The sequence below is a fragment of the Lampetra fluviatilis genome, chromosome 73 (assembly GCF_964198595.1).
Source record: "Lampetra fluviatilis chromosome 73, kcLamFluv1.1, whole genome shotgun sequence".
Classification (NCBI taxonomy): Eukaryota; Metazoa; Chordata; class Hyperoartia; order Petromyzontiformes; family Petromyzontidae; genus Lampetra; species Lampetra fluviatilis.
In genome coordinates this window covers 1,375,031-1,389,679 of record NC_136347.1, presented here as the reverse complement: position 1 = coordinate 1,389,679, position 14,649 = coordinate 1,375,031, and the positions used below count along the sequence as shown (strand labels likewise).

General features: G+C 54.4%; 1 protein-coding gene across 1 annotated transcript in view; it reads right to left on the bottom strand.

Moving 5' to 3' along the window:
- LOC144953289 (transcription initiation factor TFIID subunit 1-like) overlaps positions 1-14,320 on the bottom strand; it is a 45,005-nt gene extending 30,685 nt beyond the window's left edge. Inside the window, 5 exon segments of the mRNA XM_078883860.1 lie at positions 1,599-1,751; positions 3,624-3,746; positions 6,502-6,664; positions 11,201-11,333; positions 14,149-14,320. Of these exon segments, the coding sequence (XP_078739986.1) occupies positions 1,599-1,751; positions 3,624-3,746; positions 6,502-6,664; positions 11,201-11,326 (565 nt within the window). The 5' untranslated portion in view covers positions 11,327-11,333; positions 14,149-14,320.
- Between the last annotated feature and the right edge of the window lie 329 nt (positions 14,321-14,649).

Genomic DNA, 14,649 nt, shown 5'->3' with positions numbered 1-14,649 from the left:
TGATGGTGATAGTGATGGTGATAGTGATGGTGGTAGTGATGGTGATAGTGGTAGTGATAGTGATGGTGATAGTGATGGGAGTAGTGATAGTAGTAGGGGTAGTGATGGGGGTAGTGATAGTGATGGTGATAGTGATGGGGGTGGTGATGGGGGTGGTGATGGGGGTGGTGATGGGGGTAGTGATGGGGGGTAGTGATGGGGGTAGTGATGGGGGTAGTGATGGGGGTGGTGATGGGGGTGGTGATGGGGGTGGTGATGGGGGTGGTGATGGGGGTGGTGATGGGGGTGGTGATGGGGGTAGTGATGGGGGTGGTGATGGGGGTAATGATGGGGGTAGTGATGGGGGTAGTGATGGGGGTAGTGATGGGGGTAGTGATGGGGGTAGTGATGGGGGTAGTGATGGGGGTAGTGATGGGGGTAGTGATGGGGGTAGTGATGGGGGTGGTGATGGGGGTGGTGATGGGGGTGGTGATGGGGGTGGTGATGGGGGTGGTGATGGGGGTGGTGATGGGGGTGGTGATGGGGGTGGTGATGGGGGTGGTGATGGGGGTAATGATGGGGGTAGTGATGGGGGTAGTGATGGGGGTAGTGATGGGGGTAGTGATGGGGGTAGTGATGGGGGTAGTGATGGGGGTGGTGATGGGGGGTGGTGATGGGGGTGGTGATGGGGGTGGTGATGGGGGTGGTGATGGGGGTAGTGATGGGGGTAGTGATGGGGGTGGTGATGGGGGTGGTGATGGGGGTGGTGATGGGGGTGGTGATGGGGGTGGTGATGGGGGTGGTGATGGGGGTAGTGATAGGGGTAGTGATAGTGATGGGGGTGGTGGTGGGGGTGGTGATGGGGGTGGTGATGGGGGTAGTGATGGGGGTAGTGGTAGTGGTGGTGATGGGGGTGGTGATGGGGGTAGTGATAGTGATGGGGGTGGTGATGGGGGTGGTGATGGGGGTAGTGATAGGGGGTAGTGATGGGGGTGGTGGTGGGGGTGGTGATGGGGGTGGTGATGGGGGTAGTGATGGGGGTAGTGATAGTGGTAGTGATAGGGGGTGGTGATGGGGGTGGTGGTGATGGGGGTGGTGATGGGGGTAGTGATAGGGGGTAGTGATGGGGGTGGTGGTGGGGGTGGTGGTGGTGATGGGGGTGGTGATGGGGGTAGTGATAGTGGTAGTGATGGTGATAGTGATGGTGATAGTGAAGGGGGTGGTGATAGTGGTAGTGATAGTGATGGGGGTAGTGATAGTGATGGTGATAGTGATAGTGATGGGGGTGATGATGGGGGTAGTGATGGGGGTAGTGATGGGGGTAGTGATAGTGGTAGCGATAGTGATGGTGATAGTGATGGTGATAGTGATGGTGGTAGTGATGGTGATAGTGGTAGTGATAGTGATGGTGATAGTGATGGGGGTAGTGATAGTAGTAGGGGTAGTGATGGGGGTAGTGATAGTGATGGTGATAGTGATGGGGGTGGTGATGGGGGTAGTGATGGGGGTAGTGATGGGGGTAGTGATAGTGGTAGCGATAGTGATGGTGATAGTGATAGTGATGGGGGTAGTGATGGGGGTAGTGATGGGGGTAGTGATGGGGGTAGTGATGTCCTCACCAGGCCCCTCTGGTCCCTGTGTGTCCCCTGGGCCTCCCTCCGTCGCCCCGTCGACTCCGCGTGCTGCCAGCGGTGGCGGTGGAGGAGGTGGAGGCATCAGCTTCGAGTCGATGTCGTCGCCATCGGCATCGTAGTCATCGTCGTCGTCGTCGTCTGGAACAAATCATCGTGGGCACGACCATCATCACCGCTAACATCATCACCATCATCAAAACTGACATCGTCGGCATCACCACTAACATCACCATCACCATCATCACCACTACCATCATCACCATCATCACCACTAACATCATCACCATCATCACCACTACCATCATCACCACTACCAACATCACCGCTAACATCATCACCATCAGCACCAACATCATCACCATCATCACCATCATCACCACTACCATCATCACCATCATCACCACTACCATCATCACCATCATCATCACCACTACCATCATCAACATCATCACCACTACCATCATCAACATCATCACCACTACCATCATCACCACTACCATCATCACCATCATCACCACTACCATCATCACCACTACCATCATCACCATCATCACCACTACCATCATCACCACTACCATCATCACCATCATCACCACTACCATCATCACCACTACCATCATCACCATCACCACCACCATCATCACCACTACCATCATCAACATCATCACCACTACCATCATGACCACTACCATCATCAACATCACCACTACCATCATCAACATCATCACCACTACCATCATCACCACTAACATCAAAATCATCATCAAAACTGACATCGTCGGCATCACCACTAACATCATCACCATCACCATCATCACCACTACCATCATCACCACTACCATCATCACCATCATCACCACTAACATCATCACCATCATCACCACTACCATCATCACCACTACCAACATCACCGCTAACATCATCACCATCAGCACCAACATCATCACCATCATCACCATCATCATCACCACTACCATCATCACCATCATCACCACTACCATCATCACAATCATCACCACTACCATCATCAACATCATCACCACTACCATCATCAACATCATCACCACTACCATCATCACCACTACCATCATCACCATCATCACCACTACCATCATCACCACTACCATCATCACCATCATCACCACTACCATCATCACCACTAACATCATCACCATCATCACCATCACCACCACCATCATCACCACTACCATCATCAACATCATCACCACTACCATCATGACCACTACCATCATCAACATCACCACTACCATCATCAACATCATCACCACTACCATCATCACCACTAACATCAAAATCATCACCATCATCAAAACTGACATCGTCGGCATCACCACTAACATCATCACCATTACCATCATCACCACGACCATCATCACCATCATCAACACTAGCATCACCATCATCACCACTACCATCATCACCACTACCATCATCACCAATACCATTATCCCCATCATCACCACTAACATCATCAACATCACCACCATCAACATCACCACCATCAACATCACCACCGTGTTGAGGCGGCGAGTGGCCGGCGAGTGAGCGTGGTGAGCGGTGCGGTATGGCCGTGTCGAGTGTGGTGAGCGAGCGTGGTGAGTGGTGAGCGAGCGTGGTGAGTGTGGTGAGCGAGAGCGGTGAGCGAGCGTGGTGAGCGAGCGTGGTGAGTGAGTGTGGCGAGCGAGAGCGGTGAGCGTGGTGAGTGAGGTGAGCGAGCGAGCGTGGGGAGTGAGCGAGCGTGGTGAGCGTGGTGAGTGAGTGAGCGTGGTGAGTGAGCGTGGTGAGTGAGTGTGGTGAGCGTGGTGAGTGAGCGCGGTGAGGTGGTAAGCGTGGTGAGTGAGCGTGGTGAGTGAGCGTGGTGAGTGAGCGTGGTGAGTGAGCGCGGTGAGGTGGTAAGCGTGGCGAGCGTGGTGAGCGTGGTGAGCGAGTGGTGAGTGAGCGTGGTGAGTGAGCGTGGTGAGCGTGGTGAGTGAGCGTGGTGAGCGGTACCACGAGGCTGGGGCCTCAGCGTGGCCATGCCGCTGCGGCACCGCTCCACCGAGTCGTCGTCGTCGTCGGCCACCTCGGTGATGTCGGCATAGTCCACCGCGTCCGGGCCGCTCGCCACCCAGCCTGCTCGCACACACAGACACACACACAGACACACACACAGACACACACACAGACACAGACACACACACACAGACACACACACAGACAAACACAGACACACACACAGACACAGACACACACACAGACACAGAGACAAAGCTCATACTCTTGGTTCTTTCGGTAAAGTCACCGTGTAGGTAAAAGAATGAAATTAATAAAAATCAAACAATAAAAATCACGACGTTTCGGAGGCAACACGAGTCTCCGTCATCAGGTGGGACCGTCACAGCCAGATTTGCTGCATCAAGTGAGGCAAGGATTCAAGATGCAAGCCCTTAAATACAACTTCTTGATTCTTTCGGTAAAGTCACGTAGAAGGGAAGTAATAATATAATAAAAATAAAACATAATAAAATAATTCTGCTTGCGTTGTGGCCGAAACGTCGTGAGAATTATTTTATTTTATTATGTTTTATTTTTATTATTTTATTACTTCCCTTCTACGTGACTTTACCGAAAGAACCAAGAAGATGAATCCCTGCAGTCACGAAAGCTTTAAACCCTTAAATACAAGTTGAGGGGGGAGGAGAGGGGGGGGGCTTATCAGAATATGGTAGCCAATGAATGGAACCACATTCTGATAAGCTCCCCCCCCTCTCCTCCCCCCTCAACTTGTATTTAAGGGCTTGCATCTTGAATCATTGCCTCACTTGATGCAGCAAATCTGGCTGTGACGGTCCCACCTGATGACGGAGACTCGTGTTGCCTCCGAAACGTCGTGATTTTTATTGTTTTATTAATTTTAATTTCATTTTTTACCTACACGGTGACTTTACCGAAAGAACTAAGAGTATGAATCCTTGCAGTCACGAAAGCTTCAAATCTAGAACAGACAAAGCTCCCCCGGGTAGCCTCGACGGACTGCCGGGGCAAGTGGCCATGCCTGGCGAGCAGGCCGCCTTTGTCTCTGCCCCCGTGGCGATGTTTTTACACATCGCACCGGGTACTCATTTGAGGCCGAGTCGACCTAGGGGAGGCCCAGGGCCGGTTCGGATAATCACCATGGCCGGTGTTGGCCGTGAGCGGGAATCAAACCCGGGTAGCCGGGTTCGTAGCGTGGCGTAGCGCTAACCGCTGCACCACCGCTCCCCACACACAGACACGCGCGCGTCCATAGGTACACGTATACACGCTTGCTGCAGACACACGCGACTTTCAGGGTGCGCACGGCAGTAAACGACTCAAATAATAAACCAATGCTCCCTCCCCGCATCTCCCCCGTCTCTCTCCCCGTGTGTCTCTCTCCCCGTCTCTCTCCCCCCGTCTCTCTCCCCGTGTCTCTCCCCCCGTGTCTCTCTCCCCGCGCCTCTCCCCCCGTGTCTCCCTCCACGCATCTCCCCCGTCTCTCCCCCCGCGTCTCTCTCCCCGCATCTCTCTCCCGCGTCTCTCTCCCCACGTCTCTCTCCCCGCGTCTCTCTCGCCGTGCCTCTCCCCGCATCTCTCTCCCCGCGTCTCTCCCCCCGCGTCTCTCTCCCCGCGTCTCTCCCTCCCCGTGTCTCTCTCCCCATGTCTCTCTCCCCCCGTCTCTCTCCCCCCGTCTCTCTCCCCGTGTCTCTCCCCCCGCGTCTCTCCCCGCGTCTCTCTCCCCGCGTCTCTCCCCGTGTGTCTCTCTCCCCGCGTCTCTCTCCCCGCGTCTCTCTCCCCGCGTCTCTCTCCCCGCGTCTCTCTCCCCGTCTCTCTCCCCGTGTCTCTCCCCCCGCGTCTCTCCCCGTGTCTCTCCCCCCGCATCTCTCTCCCCCCGTCTCTCCCCGCGTCTCTCCCCGCGTCTCTCCCCCCGTGTCACTCCCCCGTGTCTCTCCCCCCGCGTCTCTCCCCGCGTCTCTCTCCCCGCGTCTCTCTCCCCGCGTCTCTCCCCCCGTCTCTCTCCCCGCGTCTCTCTCCCCGGGTCTCTCCCCCCCCGTCTCTCTCCCCGCGTCTCTCTCCCCGTCTCTCTCCCCGCGTCTCTCTCCCCCCGTCTCTCTCCCCGTCTCTCTCCCCGCGTCTCTCTCCCCGCGTCTCTCCCCGCGTCTCTCCCCCCGTCTCTCTCCCCGTGTCTCTCTCCCCGCGTCTCTCTCCCCCGTCTCTCTCCCCCCGTCTCTCTCCCCGTGTCTCTCCCCCCGCATCTCTCTCCCCGCGTCTCTCTCTCCCCGCGTCTCTCTCCCCGCGTCTCTCTCCCCACGTCTCTCTCCCCGCGTCTCTCTCCCCGCGTCTCTCCCCGCGTCTCTCCCCGCGTCTCTCCCCCCGCGCCTCTCTCCCCGTCTCTCTCCCCGTCTCTCTCCCCGTGTCTCTCTCCCCGCGTCTCTCTCGCGCCGTCTCTCTCCCCCGTCTCTCTCCCCCCGTCTCTCTCCCCGCGTCTCTCTCCCCGCGTCTCTCTCCCCCGTCTCTCTCCCCCCGTCTCTCTCCCTGCGTCTCTCTCGCGCCGTCTCTCTCCCCCGTCTCTCTCCCCGCGTCTCTCCCCGCGTCTCTCCCCCCACGTCTCTCTCTCCCCGTGTCTCTCCCCCCGTCTCTCTCCCCGCGTCTCTCTCCCCGTGTCTCTCCTCCCGTCTCTCCCCGCGTCTCTCCCCGCGTCTCTCCCCCCGCGTCTCTCTCCCCGTCTCTCTCCCCGCGTCTCTCTCCCCGCGTCTCTCCCCGCGTCTCTCTCCCCGCGTCTCTCTCGCCCCGTCTCTCTCCCCCGTCTCTCTCCCCGCGTCTCTCCCCCACGTCTCTCTCCCCGTGTCTCTCTCCCCGCCTCTCTCACCGTCCGTGGTGTCGCCGTTGCCATCGTCGTCCTCTCCGTCGTCCTCTCCATCGTCGTCGTCGTTCTGCCGCTCCTCGTCCTCCTCCTCCTCGCTCTGCGTGATCTCCTGGATCAGGGAGCCCAGACCCAGCGCTCCCAGTCCAGCCAGGTGCTTCTTGCTCTCCTGCAGCCGTGAGGGGGAGAGCTGGTCACTCACCAACTCGCACATCCACTCATTCACCCACTCACTCACCCACTCATCCATACACCCACTCACTCAAAAAACCCACTCGCCTACCTACTAGCTCACCCATCCACTCACTCACCCACTGATCCATACACCCACTAACTCACCCACTAACTCACCCACTCACACACCCACTCAACCATCCACTCGCTCACCCACCCACTCGCTCACCCATCCACTCACACACCCACTCATCCATAGACCCACCCACTCACTCACCCACCCACTCAGCTACCTACTAGCTCAGCCATCCACTCGCTCACCCACTGATCCATACACCCACTAACTCACCCACTCACACACCCACTCACACACCCACTCAACCATCCACTCACTCGCCCACCCACTCGCTCACCCACCCACTAGCTCACCCACTGATCGATACACCCACTAACTCACCCACTCACACACCCACTCAACCATCCACTCACTCGCCCACCCACTCACTCACTAACCCACCCACTAGCTCAGCCATCCACTCGCTCACACGCCCACTCATCCATACACCCACTCACTCACCCACAGACTCATCTATTCATGCTTCCACCCACTGACTCACCAACTCATCCACCAACACAACTCACTCACCCATCCATTCACACACACACCCACTCATCCACTCATCTATACATCCACTCACCCACCACTCATTCACACACCCGCCCATCTAGCCACACGCTCGCACGCTCAGCCTTCCACCCATCCACTAACTCACCCACACACTCACTCACCCACCACTCACTCATTCACACTCATCTATTCACCCTTCCGCTCACCCACACAACTCAACCACCCCGCCCACCCAGCCAGCCACACGCCCGCACGCTCAGCCTTCCACTCACTCACTCACACACCCATCCACTAACTCACCTACCCACACAACTCACCGCCCACACACTCGCTCACCCACACACTCACTCACCCACACACCCATCCACTGACTCACCTACCCATTAACTCACTCATTCACTAACTCACCTACCCATTAACTCACCTACCCACACAACTCGCTCACCCACACACTCACTAACCCACCACTCACTCACCCACCACTCACTCATTCACACACCCATCCACTAACTCACCTACACACTCACTCACTCACCCACCACTCACTCACTCACACACCCATCCACTAACTCACCTACCCATTAACTCACCTACCCACACAACTCACCGCCCGCACACTCGCTCACCCACACACTCACCCACACACTGACTCACCCACCATTCACTCACTCAAACACCCATCCACTAACTCACCTGCACATTAACTCACCTACCCACACAACTCACCGCCCGCACACTCGCTCACCCACACACTCACTCACTCACACACTCACTCACCCACACACTCACTCACCCACCACTCACTCACCCACACACTCACTCACCCACCACTCACTCACTCAGAGACCCATCCACTAACTCACCTACCCATTAACTCACCTATCCACACAACTTACCGCCCGCACGCTCACTCACCCACACACTCACTCACCCACACACTCACTCACTCACCACTCACTCACTCACACACCCATCCACTCACTCACCCACACACTCACTCATCCACCACTCACTCACTCACAAACCCATCCACTAACTCACCTACCCATTAACTCACCTACCCACACAACTCACCGCCCGCACACTCGCTCACCCACACACTCGCTCACCCACACACTCGCTCACCCACACACTCGCTCACCCACACACTCACTCACCCACACACTCACTCACCCACACACTCACTCACCCACCACTCACTCACCCACCACTCACTCACTCACTCACACACCCATCCACTAACTCACCTACCCATTAACTCACCTACCCACACAACTCACCGCCCGCACACTCGCTCACCCACACACTCACTCACCCACACATTCACTCACCCACCACTCACTCACTCACTCAGAGACCCATCCACTAACTCACCTACCCATTAACTCACCTACCCACACACTCACTCACCCACACACTCACCCACTCACTCACACACCCATCCACTAACTCACCTACCCATTAACTCACCTACCCACACAACTCACCCGCCCGCACACTCGCTCACCCACACACTCACTCACCCACACACTCACTCACCCACCACTCACTCACTCACACACCCACTCACCCACACACTCACTCACCCACTCACTCACACACCCATCCACTAACTCACCTACCCATTAACTCACCTACCCCCACAACTCACCGCCCGCACACTCACTCACCCACACACTCACTCACACACCCATCCACTAACTCACCTACACATTAACTCACCTACCCACACACTCACTCACCCACACACTCACCCACTCACTCACACACCCATCCACTAACTCACCTACCCATTAACTCACCTACCCACACAACTCACCCGCCCGCACACTCGCTCACCCACACACTCACCCACACACTCACTCACCCACCACTCACTCACTCACTCACACACCCATCCACTAACTCACCCACACACTCACTCACCCACCACTCACTCACCCACACACTCACTCACCCACCACTCACTCACACACCCATTCACTAACTCACCTACACATTAACTCACCTACCCACACACCTCACCGCCCGCACACTCGCTCACCCACACACTCACTCACCCACACACTCACTCACACACCCATCCACTAACTCACCTACACGTGAACTCACCTACCCACACACTCACTCACCCACACACTCACTCACACACCCATCCACTAACTCACCTACACATTAACTCACCTACCCACACAACTCACCCGCCCGCACACTCGCTCACCCACACACCCATCCACTAACTCACCTACACATTAACTCACCTACCCACACAACTCACCCGCCCGCACACTCGCTCACCCACACACTCACTCACCCACCACTCACTCACCCACACACTCACTCACTCACACACCCATCCACTAACTCACCTACACATTAACTCACCTACCCACACACTCACTCACCCACACACTCGCTCACTCACACACTCACTCACCCCCCACTCACTCACTCACTCACACACCCATCCACTAACTCACCTACACATTAACTCACCTACCCACACACTCACCCACCACTCACTCACCCACACACTCGCTCACCCACACACTCGCTCACCCACACACTCACCCACACACTCACTCACCCACCCATCCACTAACTCACCTACACATTAACTCACCTACCCACACAACTCACCCGCCCGCACACTCGCTCACCCACACACTCACTCACCCACACACTCGCTCACCCACCACTCACTCATTCACACACCTATCCACTAACTCACCTACACATGAACTCACCTACCCACACACTCACTCACCCACCACTCACACACCCATCCACTAACTCACCCACACACTCACTCACCCACCACTTACCCACTAACTCACCTACACATGAACTCACCTACCCACACAACTCACCCACCCGCACACTCGCTCACCCACACACTCACTCACCCACACACTCACTCACCATTCACTCACTCACAGACCCATCCACTCACTCACACACTCACTCACTCACCCACACACTCACTCACCCACCACTCACTCACACACTCACTCACCCACACACTCACTCACTCACACACCCATCCACTAACTCACCTACCCATTAACTCACCTACCCACACAACTCACCGCCCGCACACTCGCTCACCCACACACTCACTCACCCACACACTCACTCACCATTCACTCACTCACAGACCCATCCACTCACTCACACACACACTCACTCACCCACACACTCGCTCACCCACACACTCACTTACCCACAAACTCACTCACCCACCACTCACTCACACACCCATCCACTAACTCACCCACACACTCACTCACCCACCACTCACCCACTAACTCACCTACACATGAACTCACCTACCCACACAACTCACCCGCCCGCACACTCACTCACCCACACACTCACTCACCCACACACTCACTCACCATTCACTCACTCACAGACCCATCCACTCACTCACACACACACTCACTCACCCACACACTCACCCACCACTCACTCACACACTCACTCACCCACACACTCACTCACCCACACACTCACTCACCCACTCACACACCCATCCACTAACTCACCTACCCATTAACTCACCTACCCACACAACTCACCGCCCGCACACTCGCTCACTCACCCACACACTCACTCACCATTCACTCACTCACAGACCCATCCACTCACTCACACACACACTCACTCACCCACACACTCGCTCACCCACACACTCACTCACCCACACACTCGCTCACCCACCACTCACTCACTCACACACCCATCCACTAACTCACCTACACATGAACTCACCTTCCCACACAACTCACCGCCCGCACACTCGCTCCACACAAGGGCCCCGACAAGCAGTGGCCGTGCTGCAGCAGCGGAGAGAACCTGGCGACGGTGGAGGGGGGGGGGCAGGGAGGGAGGAGCCCCCACCTTGTCAAGGATGCAGTCGTCCTCCAGCTCGCCATCCTCGCCGATGTTGCCGAAGAGGAACCCGGCGAGGGAGAAGGAGCGGAGCCCGTCGCTCCCGCCGTCGTCATCGCCGTCCGAGTCCGACATCGTCGTCCTGAGAGCGACCATCGTCGTCATCATCGTTAACATCATCGTCGTCGTCGACATCATCGTCATCGTGATCGTCATCATCGTCATCAGCGTCGTCATCATCATCGTGATCATCGTCGACATCGTCATCATCATCACCACCATCGTCATCATCGTGATCATCAGCGTCGTCATCGTCGTCATCATCGTCGACATCATCGTCATCATGATCATCATCGTCATCATCGTCAACATCATCGTCGTCAACATCATCGTAGTCAACGTCATCGTCAACATCATCGTAGTCAACGTCATCATCGTCAACATCGTCATCATCGTCATCATCATCGTCGTCAACATCGTCGTCGTCAACATCATCGTCATCATCGTCAACATCATCATTCATTCAGATTCTGTCTTCTCGACAGACCTATTCTTCACCTGAGGACGGCTGCTTGCGTTGTGGCCGAAACGTCGTGAGAATTATTTTATTATGTTTTATTTTTATTATTTTATTATTTCCATTCTACGTGACTTTACCGAAAGAACCAAGAACATCATCATCGTCAACAACATCACCATGAACATCACCATCATCACAATCAACAATGTCTCTTAAATGTTTCACCTGGCCACACAAATTAAACTTGGACTCACTCACCAACTCCCTCCCTCACCAAATCACATACTCACTCACACACTCACCCACTCAGCAATACTCACCCACTCACTCACCAACTGACTCACCAATTGACTCACCAACTGACTCACCAATTGACTCACCAACTGACTCACAAACTGACTCACCCACCCACTCACTCCCTCACACAATGATTCACCCACTCACCACTCACACACTCACCAACTCACTCAAACACTGACTCACCCACTCGCACACTGACTCACCAACTCACACACTGACTCACACACTCACACACTGACTCACCCACTGACTCACCCACTGACTCACCCACTTACACACTGACTCACCCACTCACACACTGACTCACCCACTCACACACTGACTCACCCACCCACTTACACACTGAGTCACCCACTCACACACTGACTCACCCATTCACACACCGACTCACCCACTTACACACCGACTCACCCACCGATTCACCCACTCACACACTAATTCACCCACTCACTCAAACACTGACTCTCACCAACTCACGCAAAGATCCCCCCGGTGTAGCCTCTCACACAGACTGATGGGGCAACTACTACCACGTGAACAATAACTACCACAAATACCACAACAACAACTACCACAATGTCAACAACAACTACCACAACTACCACTACTACAACTACAACAACTACCACAACTACAACTAACACAACTACCAAAACAACTACCACGTCAACAACACAACTACCACGTCAACAACTACAACTACCACAACAACTACCACAACTACCACAACTACAACTACCACAACAACCTATGTTCCGTTTGGAATTGATAAAAGCTACCATACTGCCTCTACTTGATTACTGACATTGTGTATAAATCAGTCCCAAGTACTGTACTGAATGTATCACTCGGACCTTAAGATTTGCATTGAACTGCCCATATAGGACTCACCACTGTGATCTCTACATTGGGTCAAACTTAACATCTCTGAATGTTCGACGGCGTGTGCACCAGATCTTATTTATTCACGATGTACTTGCAAAAAAATCCGCGGATTACCTGCTGGATCTCCTCTATGTTTCAAATAACAAATTTGACCTAAGGTCTTCGCTCATTTACCAGCTTCACATTCCCTATTGCCGTACAAATACTGGAGGGCCTTTGCTATTGATACCCAAAGGGTCTGGAATGCTATTGCCAATAAACTGCAACTTGAATCACTACCTATGAGATCTTCACTCAAAACTGCTCTAGAGGAGTTGTACACCCCTAGCTGCCACTGCAATTCAGTGGCCTGAAATCAAATGTTTCGCTCCGGATGATCGTTACAAAGTATGACCTGTGTTTTGATTTAGTGTCCTGATCTTAAAGGTGCATTGAAACATTATAATACTCCGATTGATGCTCCTGCTGTTGTGGAGTGACTCATGCAGCCAGCTATGGCTGCAGGGTTTTGGTAGTACATGTTGTTTATGCCATTTATTGTGAAAATTCCGTCACAGTTCCTATGATCACTGTGTCATTGCTTTCATATCTTAGTTTGGTGATTTCGAAAAGTGTATTGGTTTGGCCATGTTTGTTTGTTGTAGTACAGAGTTAGACTGATGGCCTTAATCTAAGTTGTCTTGTGGTTGTTGTTTGACTTGCATCCCACTGGGATTTTTGCACACAGCGTTGGTGTACGGTGTTTTTTCTGAAATATTTTGCCGTCTTTTCTTGGATTTTCTGTTCGCACATAGTCACTTTAAGATGTTTTTTGTTAATTTTTTTGTTTTTTTGTTTGTTGCGGTTGCACCCGATTCAAGAGCCGAATGGCTCACAGGGCTATACCTAATCAATGAACTTGAACAACAACTACCACAACTACCACAACAACTACCACAACAACTACCACAACAACTACCACAACTACCACAACAACTACCACAACAACAACTACCACAACAACAACTACCACAACAACTACCACAACAACTACCACAACAACTACCACAACAACTACCACAACAACAACTACCACAACAACAACTACAACAACAACTACCACAACAACTACCACAACAACAACCACCACAACAACTACCACAACAACTACCACAACAACAACAACAGACACCCGCGGAGTCTCCGAGGCGCCCGCTAGACCACACCGAGGCTTCATCCACATCCACAAGGCCTCTGGAGCCTTCTCACTCACGGCCTTGCTGACGCCAACGCCGCGGGATTTACGCGCTGCCCGCGAGTCTCGCGAACATTCTGCTGCTGCTGCTGTTGTTTTGCAAACGCGAGGGGCGACCCTGAAGGTTGTTGAAGTCGCCCTGACCAACACGAACAACTCAATGGGGTAGAGCCGTAGCAATGGCCGTCACCACTATGGGGGGGAGGGGGGTTACGACTTCCGGGTCACGGGGGGGGGTCACGACTTCCGGGTCACGAGGGAGGTTACGACTTTCGGGTTACGGTGGGAAGAGGCAGGGGGGTCACGAATTTAGGGTCACGGGGGGGGGGGGGCGGGGAGTCACAACTTCCGGGTCATGGGGGGGCGAGGGTCACAACTTTCGGGTCACGGGGGGGCGGGGTCACATCTTCGGGTTACGGAAGGTGTCACTACTTCCGGGGGAGGTCACGGCTTCCGGTGGCGTTAGGCGGCCATCTTGGTAAGGGAGGGGAGAGAGTTGAAGTAACACAAATTTTGCTC